The sequence below is a fragment of the Fundulus heteroclitus genome, chromosome 14, assembly GCF_011125445.2.
Source record: "Fundulus heteroclitus isolate FHET01 chromosome 14, MU-UCD_Fhet_4.1, whole genome shotgun sequence".
Taxonomy (NCBI): Eukaryota; Metazoa; Chordata; class Actinopteri; order Cyprinodontiformes; family Fundulidae; genus Fundulus; species Fundulus heteroclitus.
The window spans coordinates 240,225-258,383 of NC_046374.1; the positions used below are offsets into that span (position 1 = coordinate 240,225).

General features: G+C 43.9%; 2 protein-coding genes and 1 long non-coding RNA gene across 3 annotated transcripts; 2 read left to right on the forward strand and 1 right to left on the reverse strand.

Moving 5' to 3' along the window:
* Window positions 1-1,625: 1,625 nt before the first annotated feature.
* Window positions 1,626-2,380, forward strand: LOC118565598. The gene is made up of 4 exons (XR_004932466.1): window positions 1,626-1,761; window positions 1,852-1,949; window positions 2,047-2,165; window positions 2,274-2,380. It is a non-coding gene; the product is annotated as an uncharacterized LOC118565598 (long non-coding RNA).
* A 9,145-nt stretch (window positions 2,381-11,525) lies between these two features.
* Window positions 11,526-12,153, reverse strand: LOC118565594 (histone H2A). The gene has a single exon (XM_036145971.1). The coding sequence runs from the start codon at window positions 11,970-11,972 to the stop codon at window positions 11,586-11,588; it is 387 nt and encodes a 128-aa protein (XP_036001864.1). The 5' UTR covers window positions 11,973-12,153; the 3' UTR covers window positions 11,526-11,585.
* Window positions 12,154-12,307: 154 nt separating this feature from the next.
* On the forward strand, window positions 12,308-12,771 carry LOC118565593 (histone H3). Its single transcript, XM_036145970.1, has one exon. It carries the CDS (start codon window positions 12,322-12,324, stop codon window positions 12,730-12,732), a length of 411 nt encoding a protein of 136 aa, XP_036001863.1. The 5' UTR covers window positions 12,308-12,321; the 3' UTR covers window positions 12,733-12,771.
* The last annotated feature ends 5,388 nt before the right edge of the window (window positions 12,772-18,159 follow it).

Consider the following 18,159-nt stretch of genomic DNA (forward strand, 5'->3'; position numbering starts at 1 on the left):
TAAATGCACAGAGGATGTATTAACTACACATCTCCCAGCAATGCGCTCAACTGGCAGAAATTATGCTGGGTATGACGTGTCTGTTCCCTGCAAGCCCCAAACTTCTATTGGCTTTCGTTCTGCTGACACCAAAACACTGTGCTTCACATAAAGCATATCAGCTGTGTCATTGCATGACAAAGTCCCAACCATTTGTCTTCCTAAAATACTGGCAAATTCTGCACCATATTCACATGTCCATGGCATATGAAGCTGTTGGCTCTGCTGAAATTGCCTCATAATCTGGACTTCAATTGTCCTATTGTTGTGATTAAACTTTCCCAGTATTCCATTAAAACGCTCAAATGAAAGCAGGGTTAACATGGGGTGCAAGTTTTGAATCGCATAAAAATGTGTATGTGTCACTAATTAGGTCAAGAATAGATTATGGGAGTGTGGTATATGGTTCAGCGGCTAAGTAGGTTAAAAATTTTTTACGTTATTCAAGCTAGAGCATTGAGAATTTGTTTAGGGCCAGTTAAATCAACTCCAGTATGTGCTTTACAAATAGAATCAGGAGAAATGCCATTATGTATCAGAAGGCAACAGATAATGGTTAATTACTGGATAAATTTAAAAGGACATAATGAAGATCATCCAGTTATGAAAGTATTAGAAAGTTGTTGGGAAAGACGAAAGGGTCAATTTAATAGTTTTGGATGGATTGGGGATGATAGAGCAAAAACATTTAATGTATATAACAAAGAATTCAGTCCAACAGTATTGTGGGCTTTGAAACCTACATGGATATGGAAATATATTAATATAGATAGATCATTATTAAATATTAAGACAAGAAATATAATAGATATCTGCCAAGAATTTTACAATCAAATACAGATTAAATATAATGATTATTTGCAAATTTATACTGATGGTTCGAAAAATCCAAAAAATGAAGCAACTAGTGTAGCTGTAGTGATTCCTGAATTAAAAATTAATATTTCAAAAAGAACATCTAATTATTTTAGTATATATGCGGTAGAATTATGTGCTATATTATTAGCTTTAGAATGGGTGGAGGATACAAATATAAATAAAATAATAATTTGTAGTGATTCATTACCTGCATTATTAAGTATAGAAAAGGGATGTACAAAGATTTTTCGTTTTTTTTTTTTATTCTGGGATCATAAGGATTTGAAGGATATATATTAGGATCCAATAGATGGCAGTAATGCAACAACTATGGATGCAAGCTGTCGTTAAATCCTAAAGAAGAAGAAAAAGAAGAAGAAGAAGAAGAAGAAGAAGAAGACGACGACGACGACGACGACGACTTTACTGTGTTTGGATTTTACTGGTATGCCGGACAACGTCTCGCGTTCAACTCCTCTAGGACGCGATCCACAACTTTCAGCCAGTCCGCAGACTGACGAGAAGAAACTGCTGATTGCTATCAGTGGACTGTTTCGTCAGCTTACTCAACATACTGCCGACATGAATGAGAGGTTCACTCAACTGCAGAATTCGGTAAACTCCAGGTTGCGGTCCATAGAGGACAAGATGGCGGCTCTGCAGTCGAAGAACTGTGCGGGAGAGACTAACTCCAAGAAGAGAAGACGGATGCACAAAAGCTCGCGGTAAGAATATATTTGACTGCTAGCTAAGCTAAAAGTAGCCTAGCCATAACCCAAAGCTAAGGGTGTATTTTTTGTGATTTACAGTACGCCGTCTTCACAACTCGGAGACAACTTGCAGGCGCTATGAACCGGCGCAAGGGTAAGATTTAAAGAATATGCTTTCATTCTGCGATAAAAGGAAATAGATACGGATAGATACCGATCATAACTGTACATTTTGTTTTCACAGACTAAGCACGCCTCATAATGAGGCAGTTACCTCCTATCTGCTCGGAGCAATAACTGCAAGCCTCGATTTACACTATATTGATAAAGACGACATTGTGTGTAAGGGACTTGTTTTACTGTTTCTCCCTTGTTTTTAATGTTACTGTGACTTGCGTTTGGTTTTTATTCATCCCACTCTCATTTATTTGTTTTCCAGCCGCCTGTAAGACGTATTACGAGACGGTACGCAGGAGCTTCAGATATACGCAGCCAGAGAACTCAATGCAGGCGGAAGCTGCCAAGAATTCAGCTCGGAGTCGAGCGAGAAGAAAGAGGGTAAGACTTTATTTGGTGACTATTTTTCAGGTGCATTGATAGATGTGTTGTGTCCATACGCAGTGCATCCCATCGCATAATACTGATTCATTGTTTTGTTTTTTACAGCTGCAGGAATCGAGGCAGAGCGTGCTAGCTGATGAGGAAGTGGAACTCTGGATGTCCGCCACCGTCGACCTCATGTCTGACGAGGAAGATGGCGTCGTTGGCGGGGTCTCTGGATGGATTGTACCGCCGTCATTTCGTAGGCCGGATCTCTCTGAACTCTGTGTGTAGCTGCAGTCCCGGTTAGAGGCGACGCCGAAGTACAAAGCCATGCACAGCAGGCGTCTGCACATCGGACCTCCCTCGGAAAGAACGCCGCCAGCAGTTGCCTACAACCCCGAGGAGGCAAACGGACAGTTCACGGAGTTGTCGTTTTTTGGATACGCATGTGTGGGAAGATCCTCGCGTTGTATATAGTTGTGTGCGTGTGTTTTTTTTTTTAATAAAGCTCTTTCTTTGCATAAACATCTTCCTAGCAAATGTTAATTTCCTGTATAAATTCATTCATGTCCTTGAAGGTAGCCTAATGATAGTGTAGTAGCCTACATAAGATAACATGAATATACAGCATAATATATATATATATATATATATATATATATATATATATATATATATATATATATATATATATATATATATATAAACCAACCAACCAATCACGAGTGATTTTACTAGTTTGAAAATAATGGTTTCAGCCAATACTGAGTAAGAACATTCTGGCCTGCCCTGGCCACGTGTGGTTTTGCTGCCAATCAGGAGCGATTTTACTTATTTAAAAATAGTGGTTTCAGCCAATACTGAGTAGGTTATTCAAGCCAGACCTGGCCAGCCGCGCGGGTTCGCTGCATTCATATGCTAATTAGGGCCATTAGTGCAGCTGATCGCTCTCCACATACGTCAGAGTCCGGTTCCGACAATTTGTGGCACTGAAAACGGCGACAAGCACGGGTTGCAAATTGTCGTTAACTGCCGAAAATTAGGGAGATCTGCGGTAGTTTACGGGGACGAAAATCTCACTTTTCATGCAGTGTAGCATTCGTTCCGATGTCTCACTATGGGATACGCCCCTTGCCGTATTCCTCAGAAGCATATATCTCATTACGCCAATCCTGATGGGCTGGTGATCGCGATGTCTGCGTCACCCCGCCTATAAGAAGCTTGCGCTACCTCTTCTTGCTTAGAGGCATATCTCTGATAGCAGACTAGCTTAATGGTCCACGGTCGGGAAGTTTAAGCTAACCCTTCGACATCGGGCGCTAGCTGCTATCGCTCCAGCCTTCACCATAGTCTGGAGCACGTGCCGCCAATATTAGCACACCAGCTAATATCCTCACTGAACTGTCACACCAGTCAGCTTTTCACTTCGGTTAGCACGACCGAAATGAATCTTGCTTCTCCTCACACCAGGGGAGGTGGCAGCACGGAAGCTCGCTTTTGTGGGTGTGGGAACAAGATCTCGAGCAAAGACCCACACCAAGTGTGCTCGACATGTCTTGGGCTGGAACATGCCCGCCTGGCGGTGGACGCCCCAGGCTCATGTGTGGACTGTTCCCGCTTCACCATGAAGAGCCTCCGAAGACGGCTAGCGCGCCGAGCTAGCCTCTCCAGCAAAGACCCGTGTCTGTCGTCGTGTGGGCTGCCGCCTAACAACGACAACAACATGAGAAGACGATGGTGCCCACGGACCAGACGCTACGGCCAGCTGGGGTTCCCAGGCAGATTTGGCCACGGCGCTCTCACCCGTGGAGGACGTCCTAGTGCTGGACTACGAGGAAGAAGATGAAGCCATCTCGGAGCTCCTCATTTCAGAGGAGGACGACGATGATGACGGATTCTTCATTCCGAGCCCGCAGGCTGCAAAGCCGGGGACGCCGTCGGTTCCCCAGGATGACAGGGAGAGTGCGACAGGCTCCCCTGCCATGTGCATGGAGATGGAGTCAGTGTGCAAACACGCTGCATCCAGGCTCAACATCCCATGGCCTGAAGTAATGGCAGAGACCACCAGATCCCGCTACGAAGGGAAGAAATTGCCTCAGGCCACCAGGGCAACCAGACATCTGCTCCCCGTTTTCCCGGAGCTCCTGGATGAAGTAGCTCTTGGAAGGACCGCCTGTTCAGTGGGAAAACCCAGATTCAGGGAGCTTCGTCCCTGGACTTTCGAGGGCATGGAGAAGCTAGGCATCCATCGCATGCCCCCGATGGAGCCGCTGGTAGCAGCACACCTGCATCCACGGTTGTCGACGTCCTCCAAAAGTCCCACGTTGTCAGCCAAGGTTGACTGCTTCCAGTCCGCCCTGACGGACAGGGCATATAAAGGGACAGTGGTTGCGGTGAGAGCGCTAAATGTGTCCTCCATGCTTTCCGCATCCGTCCGTCCGTCCGTCCGTCCGTCCGTCTTCTTCCGCTTATCCGGGGTCGGGTCGTGGGGGTAGCAGCTTCAGTAGGGAGGCCCAGATGTCCCTCTCCCCGGCCATTTGGGCCAGCTCCTCAGGAGGAATCCCTAGGCGTTCCCAGGCAAGCCGGGAGACATAGTCCCTCCAGCTGGTCCTGGGTCTTCCCCGCGGGGGATACCGGCTTCAGTTTGCCAGGATTACCCCTCGCTTTTCGGGCATAGTTCCCACTCAGGCGGAGGGAGAATCTGGTGCGCGCTGCAGGAGGAAATCTCTGCGCTGTTGAGGGAAGGAGCTATCAGTCCTGTTCCCGCGGAAAAGAGTGGTTCACACTCTTCGTGCTGAACCAGGAAAAGAGTGTGTTAGCCCCGACACGGAATATAATCTTTCTGGGTCTAGAGCTGGATTCGGTCTCGTTCACTGCTCGTCTCTCTTCAGACAGGGTGCTCAGGCTGAGGTCCTGCCTCGCCTCATTCCACCTGTCAGGGCAGTCTCTTTCAGATTATGCCTGTGGGTGCTGGGTTTGATGGCCTCCGTCATTCTGGTTGTTCCCCTCGGCCGTCTGCATATGAAGGGATTTCAGCGCTGGGTAGCCGCACTCAAGCTTCATCCCGCGTGTCATGTTGCGGGACGGGTTTTTGTACCTAAAGTGGTGGGCTCGTTTTTCTGAACAGGCTTTGTCCGGTCCGGGCAAGTCTGGCAATACGGGAGTCTCCATATCCCATAGTGAGACATCAAAACGAATGCTATGAATGAGAACTATACGTTACTTGCGTAACCCCGGTTCTCAGAGTAGCATGAGTGAGATGTCTCACCAGACACCCTTCTTGCTGGGGCGAAGCGAGAAAAGGTACTTATTTCGAATGACGTGGCGTCGTAGCGCAAGCTACTTATAGGAGGGGTGACGCAAACGTCTTTATACACGATTGGGCTAAAGTTTGCGCTAACACGCAAAACATTGTGATTGGTTCGGACAATTTACTGACGTAATTATAGCGGTATTGTAGGTATTCTTCGAGAGCAAATGTGCAAAAATATGAGAAGTAGAGAAGGTGTTAGCTTCCTACCACTGGAAAACATCACGAGAGGATGTCAAAAAATGGGTACGATTTTTCTAATTCTTTATTCTTCTGAATGAAAGTTAGGCTATGCTCATTGTAACTGTTTATTAGATTTGCCAAGTTCTGTGTAAATTGTGATGCATTTCATTTATTATAGTCCCTACATTGCTTCAAGTAAACAGTGTACTTGTGAGGAAATTAACTGCAATTATTGAATAACTTGTTTTAAAGGTTGATGAGTGTCCTCGCTGTCAGCACCACGAAAAAATAAAAACTGTGGCACCCATCCTTCATCCTATAAAAATCCAGGAAGCATGGACTGTCCTTGGGATAGATCTAATTGGTCCTCTTCCTACCACCGCAAAGGGCAAACGGTAATATTAGATTTTTGATAAAGAGAACAGAGAACATGACAGTCATGGATACAAATTATGTTCAAAACAATCTGTGTGTATGTTGCAGGTTCATTCTAACTGCCGCAGATCTTTTCACAAAGTGGGTGGTGGCAAAATCTCTCTACAGCAAAAGTGCCACTGACGTGTCCAAAAAAAAAAAATTATCAATATTTTGCTTGACTTTGGACTGGTAGAGAGGATTATAACTGACCAGGACCGGGAATTTGTAAATGAGGTACAGTTTTGTTTACAACCAATATATATTTGTAATGAATCATAATGTATCACTCAAAGCTATACAAATGTGTTTACAGGTCAACCGTGGTGTTTTTGAAGCTTTGGGTGTCAAACACTGTATTACATCAGCCTACCATCCCCAGGCCAATGGACAGGATGAGCGCACCAATCGCAATATGAAGACTGCACTAGCCAAATACTGTGGGGAGGATCGAAACGATCTACGGGGAGTAATAGCAGGCATCAATACATCCAAACAGGTGTGTAAGACAGTGTAACTGGAACATGTCCACGTATTAATTGAAAAATCAACAGAGATCGGTAAGAATCACTCCAATCACTTTATTCTTGCAAAAATTGAGGACTGAGAGAGAATGCCTGCTGATCCGTATGAAGTTTTCCATCAACACACAGACATAGAAGACAGTAAAATGCTATTGATTGTGTTTTTTGTTCAGAGATCTACAAGGTACACACCCTATTGTGCTCTGTTTGGAAGACACCCCCGCACACCAGGTGTGATAAACAACACGACACAAGAAAAAGGGGATGATGACAAACGTGTCGTGGTGGTAGAGGAGACAGAAGAAGACCTAGAGGCCAAGGCTGCTGACATCGCAGGTGATGGTGAAACGGAACTATGTCTATGGAGTTATGTCTTATGTTTTAAATAATAATAACAACATCATTTAATATTTTCTAAGATTTACCAGAACATTAAAAACGCACAGGACAGACAAAAGAAGGCATATGAGACAATAAAAAAGAGGGAACTTGTAATCCTTCCACTTCCAAATTGGTGATGAGGTCCTCAAAGCAAATAAAAGAAAGGAAGGGCGAAAAGGAGGGCGACTTGAAGCCAATTGGTCTGGACCACACATCATTACGTCCATTTCAGAAAAGGGTGTGGCAACGCTGTCCAGCAAAACAGGCGCTCAGCTGAAACCTTTCATACGCCCTACATTGAGAGGTATTAGGATTAGTAATACAAAGACTCGCTGTAGTTTCACAGGCATGGGTTACCTTCATAATACTTTGTTCTTTTCTTCAGAGTCCAATGTGCCAGAAGTTTTAATTTCTCAGGGAGACGACTTCCAAGGTACAAATTTAAATACAGTTTGTTCATTTAATTTTGCTATGGAAGTAAGAAACAAAACGTAACTGTACTCAAGATGTCCCTTAGTCTTTAAACTATAAAAAACAATCCCCTGCAAGTGTTTTTTTAATAACCACTTATTGCTGAACTGGAGCCCATTTCTGGCCCACTGGTGCCACAGCAGTCATGACCATAACTACTGGCCTTCTCTGGGATATTTGCATGATTTCAATCCAGTCCAAGCCATGCTGGTAGGTATATATGTGTCTTGTAAATTATTTAATGAATGGGTATTGATTAGATTTCAATTTGTTTTCTGCTGGTTTTAATTGTATTTACAATTTATTATTTGTAGCTCAAATATGTACTTGATTTAAACCGGTCTGATTTATATGACTCATTAAAAAAAATCCAGATTATTTCCAGATTATTTCTGGAAGAAATACATATTTCTTCCCTTTTTCCCCTAGAAGGTTGTGTTTCCCAAAGATGACAGGTGTTTCATTTTGAAGGTAATCTATTAATCATTTTCTTAAACTCCAAGCACATAACACTGCTGAATACAACGCATCCACACTAGATGAATTCAAACATAAGGGAAATACATTATGTTAGTTGTCATTAATTTTCCATGTTCTCATTTCTCCCAATTTATGCCTTGATGATCAGAATGATTATCTTTTAATATATTTTGTCAGCATGTCGGCTCTCTGAGATCCTCGGGGAAGTGGTACTCCTGGAAGGAGATCAAGCTTACATAACACTGGGGTTGGTCTGCACCACCTTCAGAGACATCGTGTCCACTGTAGGTTTCAGGAGACGGGCGCATTTTCAGTGGCTTGACAGTAAGTGCTGTAATTAAGGGTACAGTGGTATTGTTTATGCATATTTTCACCAGCTCTTTGGTGACCAAAAGATCTTTTTACAGGTGTTGCTAATTGGGGCAGGTTTTCGTCATCATACAAGAAGGAGTTCTACACCATGTACAGCATTGAAACATGCTGCGAATGCAGAACTAAAAAAAACACACACCTGGCCCGTCTGTCCGTCCTTCCGTCTTCTTCCGCTTATCCGGGGTCGGGTCGCGGGGGTAGCAGCTTCAGTAGGGAGGCCCAGACGTCCCTCTCCCCGGTTACTTGGGCCAGCTCACACCTGGTATATATATATATATATATATATATATATATATATATATATATATATATATTTATATATATATATATATATATATTAAACTTTATAGTCTTGAATCTATATCGTTCCAAACAGTATTGTTGTAAATAGCAATTTAACACATACAGGAGTGGATCTGGAGAAGGCATTCGACCGTGTCCCCAGAGGGATCTTGTGGGGGGTACTCTGGGAATATGGAATACCGGACCCTTTAATAAGGGCTGTCAGGTCTCTGTACGACCGGTGTCAGAGTCTGGTCCGCATTGACGGCAGTAAGTCGGACTCGTTTCCGGTGAGAGTTGGACTCCGCCAAGGTTGCCCTTTGTCACCGATTCTGTTCATAACTTTTATGGACAGAATTTCTAGGCGCAGCCAAGGTGTTGAGGGGATCCGTTTGGTGGCCTTAAGATTGCGTATCTGCTATTCGAGGATGACGTGGTCCTTTTGGCTTTATCAGGGCGTGATCTACAGCTCTCACTGGAGCGGTTCGCAGCCGAGTGCGAAGCGGCCGGGATGAAAATCAGTGCCTCCAAATCCGAGACCATGGTCTTGAACCAGAAAAGGGTAGAGTGCTTTCTCCGGGTTGGGGAGGATGTGCTGCCCCTAGTGGAGGAGTTCAAGTATCTTGGGGTCTTGTTCACGAATGAGGGGAAGATGGAGCGGGAGATCGACAGGCGGATTGGTGCAGCGTCTGCTGTGAAGCGGGCGCTGTACCGATCCGTTGTGGTGAAGAGAGAGCTGAGCCAAAAGGCGAAGCTCTCGATTTACCGGTCGATCTACGTTTCTACCCTCATCTATGGTCACGAGCTTTGGGTCGTGACCGAAAGAACGAGATCCCGGATACAAGCGGCTGAAATTAGTTTTCTACGTATTGTGTCTGGGCTCTCCCTTAGAGATAGGGTGAGGAGCTCAGTCATCCGGGGAGGACTCAGAGTAGAGCCGCTGCTCCTCCACGTCGAGAGGAGCCAGTTGAGGTGGCTCGGGCATCTGGTCAGGATGCCTCCTGGACGCCTCCCTGGTGAGGTGTTCCGGCCACGTCCCACCGGTAGGAGGCCCAGGGGAAGACCCAGGACACGCTGGAGGGACTATGTGGCCCGGCTGGCCTGGGAACGCCTTGGGATTCCTCCTGAGGAGTTGGCCCAAGTGGCCAGGGAGAGGGACGTCTGGGCCTCCCTACTGAAGCTGCTACCCCCGCGACCCGACCCCGGATAAGCGGAAGAAGACGGACGGACGGACACATACAGGGTGTAACTGCCATTGATCAGTTTGCTTTTAATTTCATTTTTTTATTATTGTTTTTTTCTACAAGATATGTTGGGAAAGGAAAAAGGGGGTGCTGCAAGGTGTTCACTCTGAAGACCCTAATCCTGGATACTGCAGTCACTTTTGCAGCCAAATGCAATAGGTAAACATAAGTTGGAGGAGGATTAAAGTGTAAAATATAAAGTAACTGAGTAATGTTATTTATTAAAAAAGCCTTGTAACTGGGAGATTCTTTAAACCAATCATTCTGAGCAGAGGTGGGATGCTGTTGTGCATGTGCAAATTTCCCACAATACCTTGGAGATAAATCAAATTATGGTCATTAATGTTTTACTTTTCTTGATCATATAGTTATTTCATTAGTGTGTGTGTGTATATATATATATATATATATATATATATATATATATATATATATATATATATATATATATATATATTTTTACAAATGTTGAACAGGGTATGGACATATCAAATACAAGTGTAATAAAGATTTTACACCTATGTTTATTGTTCCTCTCCTTCCTAAATGTCCAGGATGTCATTCATGGATCTGCCTGTCCAGAGGAGCAAACACCAAGACACTCTGGGATTTTGTACCAGCTCTTTTGTTAAAATGTATGTGTTTACATGAGAATAAAGTTTGAACAGAATTTTTTTTTTATTATTATTATTGTTTAATGTATTATAGGTATTTGGAAAAGAAAAAAAAGAAAAAAAAAGAGGAAAAAAGAAGAAAAAAAAGAAGGAAAAAAAAAGGGAAAAAAGAAAAAAAAGGAAGAAAAAAAGAGATTGGACATTTTGCTGCATGGAGCCAGGCAAAGTTGGAAAAAAAAATCCACTTCCAAGCCTAAAGCCTGAAAAAGAAGGACAAATATGCATGTGGGGCATTCAAAATCCCGACTGTTTTTTGTATTCTTTCCTTCGTTATTGCACTTTCAGTTTTGTGTAACTCTGCAACATTTTTCAATGTATGGTTTGTTTAATAAAAATAAATAAATAAATAATGGAAATAAAATAAAATAGAGGGCGACGTCACATCCGGTGATTCACATCCTGTGATGACGCGCAGAAGGACCGCCCAGTCGGAACGCCCACACAGCTCTGCAGTTACTCCTTATTTTCGAGAGGCGCAGGACCCCGAGTCGACCTGGTACCTACACCAGCCCTCCTAATGAGCTTATCTAGCCACTTCCTCTTAGCTAAAGATAAGCAGCTGCTTTGGCTGTTAAAGGATTCAGAATAAATGTAAGTTGTAAAATGATAAAAAAAAAATCTGCCCTGTGCAGGCCTTAAAAACATTAAAAGATCATGTGCACACAACATAACCAGGATTCTGAACTGGACCCATAATATCACTCAAGCACAGAGGCCCACATCCTCCTAAATAATTTCCAGAGTTACAGTTAAGTTGAGTAGTGAAGAAGTAGTGTGCATGGAGTGACCACTGGGTGTGATCATACAGCTGAAGTGTCCACAGACAAAGATGCTGGATGAGGGGCATCTCTATGCAGGAACTCTGCCACCATTGCTGCAGAGGATGGAGAAGGGAATTCTGCTACTCCTAAGCAAAATACTATCCTTTGTTGAAAATGATGCATGTTTCAAAAACAGTGCAAGTGAAATTAAATGTTTAACAGCTTGTTAAATATGAGGTTTTTTTTGTCATTTCACCTAAAAATCAAAGCTCTTATAGGGGAAGGGGTGGGTGGCTCTTAAAAGAGCCGTTGTGGGGTCGCTCTGCAGCGGGAGCAGGTCTACTTGGCCTTGGCGGCCTTCTCGGTCTTCTTGGGCAGCAGCACCGCCTGGATGTTGGGCAGCACGCCGCCCTGAGCGATGGTCACTCCGCCCAGCAGCTTGTTGAGCTCCTCGTCGTTGCGCACGGCCAGCTGCAGGTGACGGGGGATGATGCGGGTCTTCTTGTTGTCGCGGGCAGCGTTTCCTGCCAGCTCCAGGATCTCAGCCGTCAGGTACTCCAGCACGGCGGCCAGGTAGACGGGCGCTCCGGCACCGACGCGCTCCCCGTAGTTGCCTTTACGCAGCAGCCTGTGGACACGGCCCACCGGGAACTGGAGGCCGGCTCTGGATGAGCGGGTCTTGGCCTTAGCTCTGGCTTTTCCTCCGGTCTTTCCGCGGCCACTCATCTTATCTGGTGCTTTCTAGTGTTTAGTCTAGAAAATGAGCCGCCAGGAGCCCAAAGCTGGTTTATATGTCGGCGGAGAGCGGCGCGCTGCTGCCGCCGACCAACCAGAGCAGCTTCCAGCAGAGCGGGACAGAGAGGCGCACTTTTTGAACGCGCCTTCCTCCAATCAGCAGCGCACCTTCAGCCGGGAGCCGACTCCTCTGGGCGGCGCTGAGCTGCAGGAGGAGCCGCTGACCAACCAGGACCCGGAGCTCTGCGCCAGCGTCACCGCTTGACGCGCAGAGCCGCAGTTTAAGAGAGCGGAGCCTCGTCTGGCTGTAACATTTTCTCCTGATCAGAGAAGCAGCGCCATGGCCAGAACCAAGCAGACCGCCCGTAAATCCACCGGAGGCAAAGCCCCCAGGAAGCAGCTGGCCACCAAGGCGGCCAGGAAGAGCGCCCCGGCCACCGGCGGCGTGAAGAAGCCTCACCGCTACAGGCCCGGTACCGTGGCTCTCAGAGAGATCCGCCGCTACCAGAAGTCCACGGAGCTGCTGATCCGCAAGCTGCCCTTCCAGCGGCTGGTCCGGGAGATCGCTCAGGACTTCAAGACCGACCTGCGCTTCCAGAGCTCGGCCGTCATGGCGCTGCAGGAGGCCAGCGAGGCTTACCTGGTGGGTCTCTTCGAGGACACCAACCTGTGCGCCATCCACGCCAAGAGGGTCACCATCATGCCCAAAGACATCCAGCTGGCCCGCCGCATCCGCGGAGAGAGAGCTTAGAGGCCGCAGGCAGCTCCACCACACAAAGGCTCTTTTAAGAGCCACCGACACGTTCACTCAGGAGCTTCTTCCTCCTATTCAGAAAGCCACCATAACAAACTGACCCAGCAGATAATTTATGCTCATTATTAAATCACATCAGGACAAATTACACTTTTTCATTAACTGTGGGGGTTAATGGTTTTAGCCATCAAAACAGCTACAAGCCAACATCAGAAAGACTTTAATCCAAGTGATTCTAAAGTTGCTCCATTCTTCAGGTTCAGGAGGACTATAAATAAAGCCAGATAAATATAAATTAAAATAAGGCCAACATCCAGTTCTAAAACAGGGCTTACTGTTGGAAACATGTTTTTTATCAAAACATTAATATATGACACTTGTACAAATGGATCAAGATTTCTCTGAACCATGACATGAAATATGAAGTACAAATCTGAATATCTCTCCAACCTTACCAAACAAGCTGCAATCCATAAGATGCTGGAAAAAATCTGGGTTTCCTGATATTTAGTTCTAGGTGGGTTCATTTATTATTTTTTTCAATTAAATGAATACACCTGAATATTTTCGCTATTTACAGAAGCTGAAGTCTAGTCAACAATTTTGGATGCATGTTTTACATGGAATGACAGGTAAAGTGTCGCAGATGGCCAATCACACACGCGGGTTTTAGGACTGACAGAAAACTCAAACTTTGTTGACTTCAGTGTTTATGGAGACCATTTGCACTGAGCGAGGGCTTCAGATCAGATCAGACTAGGCCTTAGAAGCCTTTGTAGTCTCCAGCTTCATCAGAGCCGGAGTGAGACAGTTTCATGCTTCAGACCGGCCCACTTAAGATAACGACCTATTATTTTAAAAAAATGCAGATTTATTTCATCCTATCCCCTTTCACTTGTGCGATTTGTGAAGTTACTATCTTATTTTTTAATGCTTGAAAATATTTAACAGGTCCCTGATATTGTTTGGTATAGAAAGCAGTTATAATCGAGCTAATGCCTGTTTGTTCACACACTGCTACAACAGCTCACCTGTTTCTTCCATACTAACAGGAGCAATCCGCTCATCACTACAGGATTCGCATCTGACAATAAATCACATTTTAAAATAGTTCTGGTCCTTTATTGTATTGTTTTATAGTTATCTTGAAAAATTCCTTCATCGTGATAAGAATCTGGCTTTATCTTGACGACAATAAAATCCAACTAGTGGTGTCTGAACCCCCCCCCCCCCCCCCCAAAAAAAAAAAAACTGCCAATATTATTATTTTTACTATTTTCTCCACTGTTGGTTCATTGAGAGCATCAATACATATCAATAAATTAAAAAAATACAATTAAATTTATTTTGTGCAGTTTGGTATTAAAAAAATCACAGTTCTTTATGTAACTTGAGCCTCTGTGAAACCTATTTAAAATTTTGTTTTAATATATGTTGCATGTTTTAATGTTTTCAAGGACAGTGTTAGATAGTATTAGATATTAGTAAAAAATTAAGATTGTACAGTTGTCAGTGTCATTTTACTTAATGTGCTACAGATGTATTATTTGAATGTGTATACCAATGGGCTATTAGGCCAGTAGCTGTTATCTGTATGGTTGCTATAAATTAAGTTTTGTTCCTGTGACCGTGGAACTAAACTATTTCTGCACTTTTTCAATCATTACTAGGGACTAAACTCATAATTAAAAGTTCTAGACGTGAAACCTGCACATTCAGAAGCTACAAGGTGTTGACAGAGCCAACTTTTAGAAAAAAAAAGTGACAAATCAGGGTTTTCCCTTCACTTTAAGTGCTTCCCATTTCTTCAAAAGAGAAGAATGAAAACCAAGTTTCTTTTATCTGGTGTATCTAAGTACTTTCTACAAATATTACAGGCTTTGAATAGCTCACTCAAATGACTTATGAGTTAAAGTGATATGAAAACTGCATGTCTTCAAGAAATTAAGGCCTTAGGCTGAGCTGCACCCATGGCTTTTCATTTCACATTTAAAAGTAGGCCTATTGACATGTTACATTGAATCCAGTATTAAAATTGTTTATAAGGCACTTCTTTACCATTCCAGCAATTATTCACTAAAATAGGAAATTAAATATCAGCCCCAACAACAATGACAGACACTTACATGTACATACTTATCAATAGATTTTATTCATCACATTTGAATTTCAGGACACAGGTAACACATTTATATTATAAAAAAGACAATATGGCAATATTCATTAGCATGATGGGTGTCAAATTGGGTCTACTCTATTTCTGAGTCATCGTCAGAGGCATCATTATCAACTCCGACTTCTTTATCATTGTCACAATCAGTACATTTGCACAAGTCAGTACATGCCAGACTAACTTTTAGACAGCAGCATCTCCCAGCCTGACATTTATTAGTCTTACAAGCACAGTGCACAAATTCAAGAACGGAATCTGGTGCTGCCTGTTCCGTCATCCACTTTATACAGAGTTCTTCATTTATCATCTCCCAGCCATGATCGGTTGGTGATGGGGCACCAATTGTAGCAGACAACCAAAGTCTGCGTATAGCCGCTTGGTAATTGGCACGTCTGAAGTGTAACTTCAATGCATCACTGGTTGGTGGTGTAATGGATATTAATAATTATCAATTAAGTGAGCACACCACTCATGAAAACAAATGATGCATCGTTTGTCTTTAAGTTATTTAATTCAAAGGCATGAGCGTTTGAATGTCTCTGTCCCCTAACGCAGTCAGGAAACAGAGCAATGAGAAAAAGAACACACTAACTTTTATACATTCTGGGTTAAAAAAAAAAGAAAGTGGGAGTAATCTTCAGAGGAGTGCAGCCACTGGTACGATCCAGTTCCTATCTAACTCAACTCCTCTCTGTGTCCTTGGATGTGGAAACACAAAAGTGAATCTGTGAGCATTAGAGCTTCTTTCACATGGGAAAGTTATGCAGGTGCATCCAGACCAGACATGATCAGATGAGGGTGCAGATGCTGATTACTTTTTTCCGTCTTTTTTTTTTTTGCTGCCTCGCACACAAAACTACAATTTGTTTGTACTTCAACTCACCACAGCAGAGAGGCACGGAGAACCGTCTTATCCAATCCAATCCACTTTATTTATATAGCACATTTAAAACAGAAACATGTTCATCAAAGTGCTGCACATATAAAATACATAATAAAAAATAAATAAATAAAATTATAAAATAGACTAAAAAAATATAAGAGAACAATAAAACAATACAATAAATCCTTTATTTTTTAAACCCCTTTTCTTCTCCTGTCTCTCCTCTTTTACTTTCTCCCCAAATTCTTGTGACTTCCATTTCTGTTGATTTTTCCCTTAACTTTCTCTTCACTCCTTCCTCTTCGGATCTACCTTTCATTCCTTCTTATGCTTTGTCTTTACTTATTTTGTTGTGGTGGCGGCATAAGGCTATGCCGGCGTGGCTTTAATTGAGCAAATCTGTCAATGACATTATCAGGAGTTATAGCATGCAGGTTCTCTTTTTCAATGGACACGATGGCTAGATCATTGGGCCTGTCTTGGCCCATGGTCCTCCTCAACCATGTGTGAAGACGTCGCAAGGCACTGAAGGAGCGTTCACAGCTGCGGCTACTTACTGGAATTGTCAGGGCCACTTGGAGGACCGCCTTCAGACTGGGAAACATGTCTCCATCAAGTAGTCTGAACACAGCGGCTGCGTCAGGGACTTCCTCTTTCTCCATCCTTCTCATAATGACATTTTTTGCCACAAAGAGTTCTTCTGGCTTCAGCTGAATCTTATGATGCAAGGCAAGGCACTTGAGAGCATCTTCAGAAAGAAAGGTCGATGAGTTTGGGTTACAGGCTTGAATGCCTGACATAAGTTCCTCTCCAACATCTGAAAACCGATGGGTGAGCTCCCGTATCATCCGGTCCAGGCAAGGTTAAAAAAGCTGATGTCTGAAATCATCAGGGGTGGTAGGATTGGAGGTTGACCCACAGGCTGACTCCACCACAAACTGATCCAATCTTTTTTGTTTCTGCCTGGGACCAGCAGGGAGCTGGATGTGATTTTCCTCACATATGGTTTTGGCCTTCATAAACACATCCTCAGCCCCTGCATCTGTGCGGAGATCTATCAGGGTTTGAACAGTTGCCATTTTATACTGAGCCGCTCTACCTAGGTCTAAACTCTCCCCTTGCAGGTACCGGTGAAGCCCTTCAGTAATACTGAGGAGTTTGGAAAACATCACAAGCAGGTAGATGGTCTTTGGCTTGGAGAGCTTTGCCAGGATCCCTTTGGCCATGGCTGTCTTTATGTTGCAGAGACATGCCAGAATGGCAGGAAGGTTGTTCAAGACAGCATTGACAGACCTCACCTTGCGAGCCCATCTTGTTGTGGATAGCTCCACAAGTGGAGATGGTTTTAATCCCAGTTGGTTTTGGATTTCTATGAACTTGTTGTGGTTGACAAGAGAGTTGCTGAAAAACGTGTAGATGTTTTCAAGGAGATGAAAGAATGTGGTAGCTTCAGGTATAGCCTTGCATGTGTAGCACAGAACAAGATTGAGCTCAGGTGCGTAACAGTGCACATACACAGCTTCAGGGTGTTGCTCTCTGAAGCGGGCCTGAACACCCCCAACTGGTCCACTCATCACAGCTGCTCCATCATATGTTTGTGCAACACACATGAGGTCACTTAGATTGTGGGACTGTAGCAATGCCTCTATTCTATCTACAATTGACTTTGCGTCAAAACTGTCTAGCTTTTGTAACCCAAGAAATGCCTCTTTTGGCGTACCCCCATGTGTGACATAACGGACACAGACAGCCAGCTGCTCTGTATGTTGGTCTCTGGCTTCATCTGCCATCACAGAGTACATTTTGGATGATTTAATTTGTTTTGTGATATTTTCTGTTATTTCTTGTGAAATGCTGGTGATCATTTCATTTTGGGTCTAATGGGAGAGGTAGACGGCATTAGATGGAGGCTTATCATTTTGGAAAAAGGGGTCAAACTCTTTGAGGAGTTGCATGCATTCGAGAAAGTTGCCTGGATTATGACTTGTGTCTTGCTCATCATGCCCACGGAATGGGATGCCTTGCTTCCCTAAAAATGTGGTTACTCCCACAATGCGCTTAAGGTATTGCTGCCTCTCTTTTATTTCTGCTGAGCTTGCAGTATTCAGCTGCTCAATCACATCCCCATGATTTTGTGTGCTTTTAAAGCTCTGCCAACAGGTCATGCTTGACATGTGGAGGGCACTTTTCTCACGCTCACGGAAGGTATCCAAAGCCCTTTTCCAATTTGAAAAGCCGGAGCTACTGTAAAGAGGATCCTTGTTGGTGCGAATATTCTGCCTTCCATAAATCCGACATGAAAAACAAAATGTAGAGTTCTTGGTTACAGAGTACTCCAGCCATTTAAATTGCTCAAACCAGTTTTTGT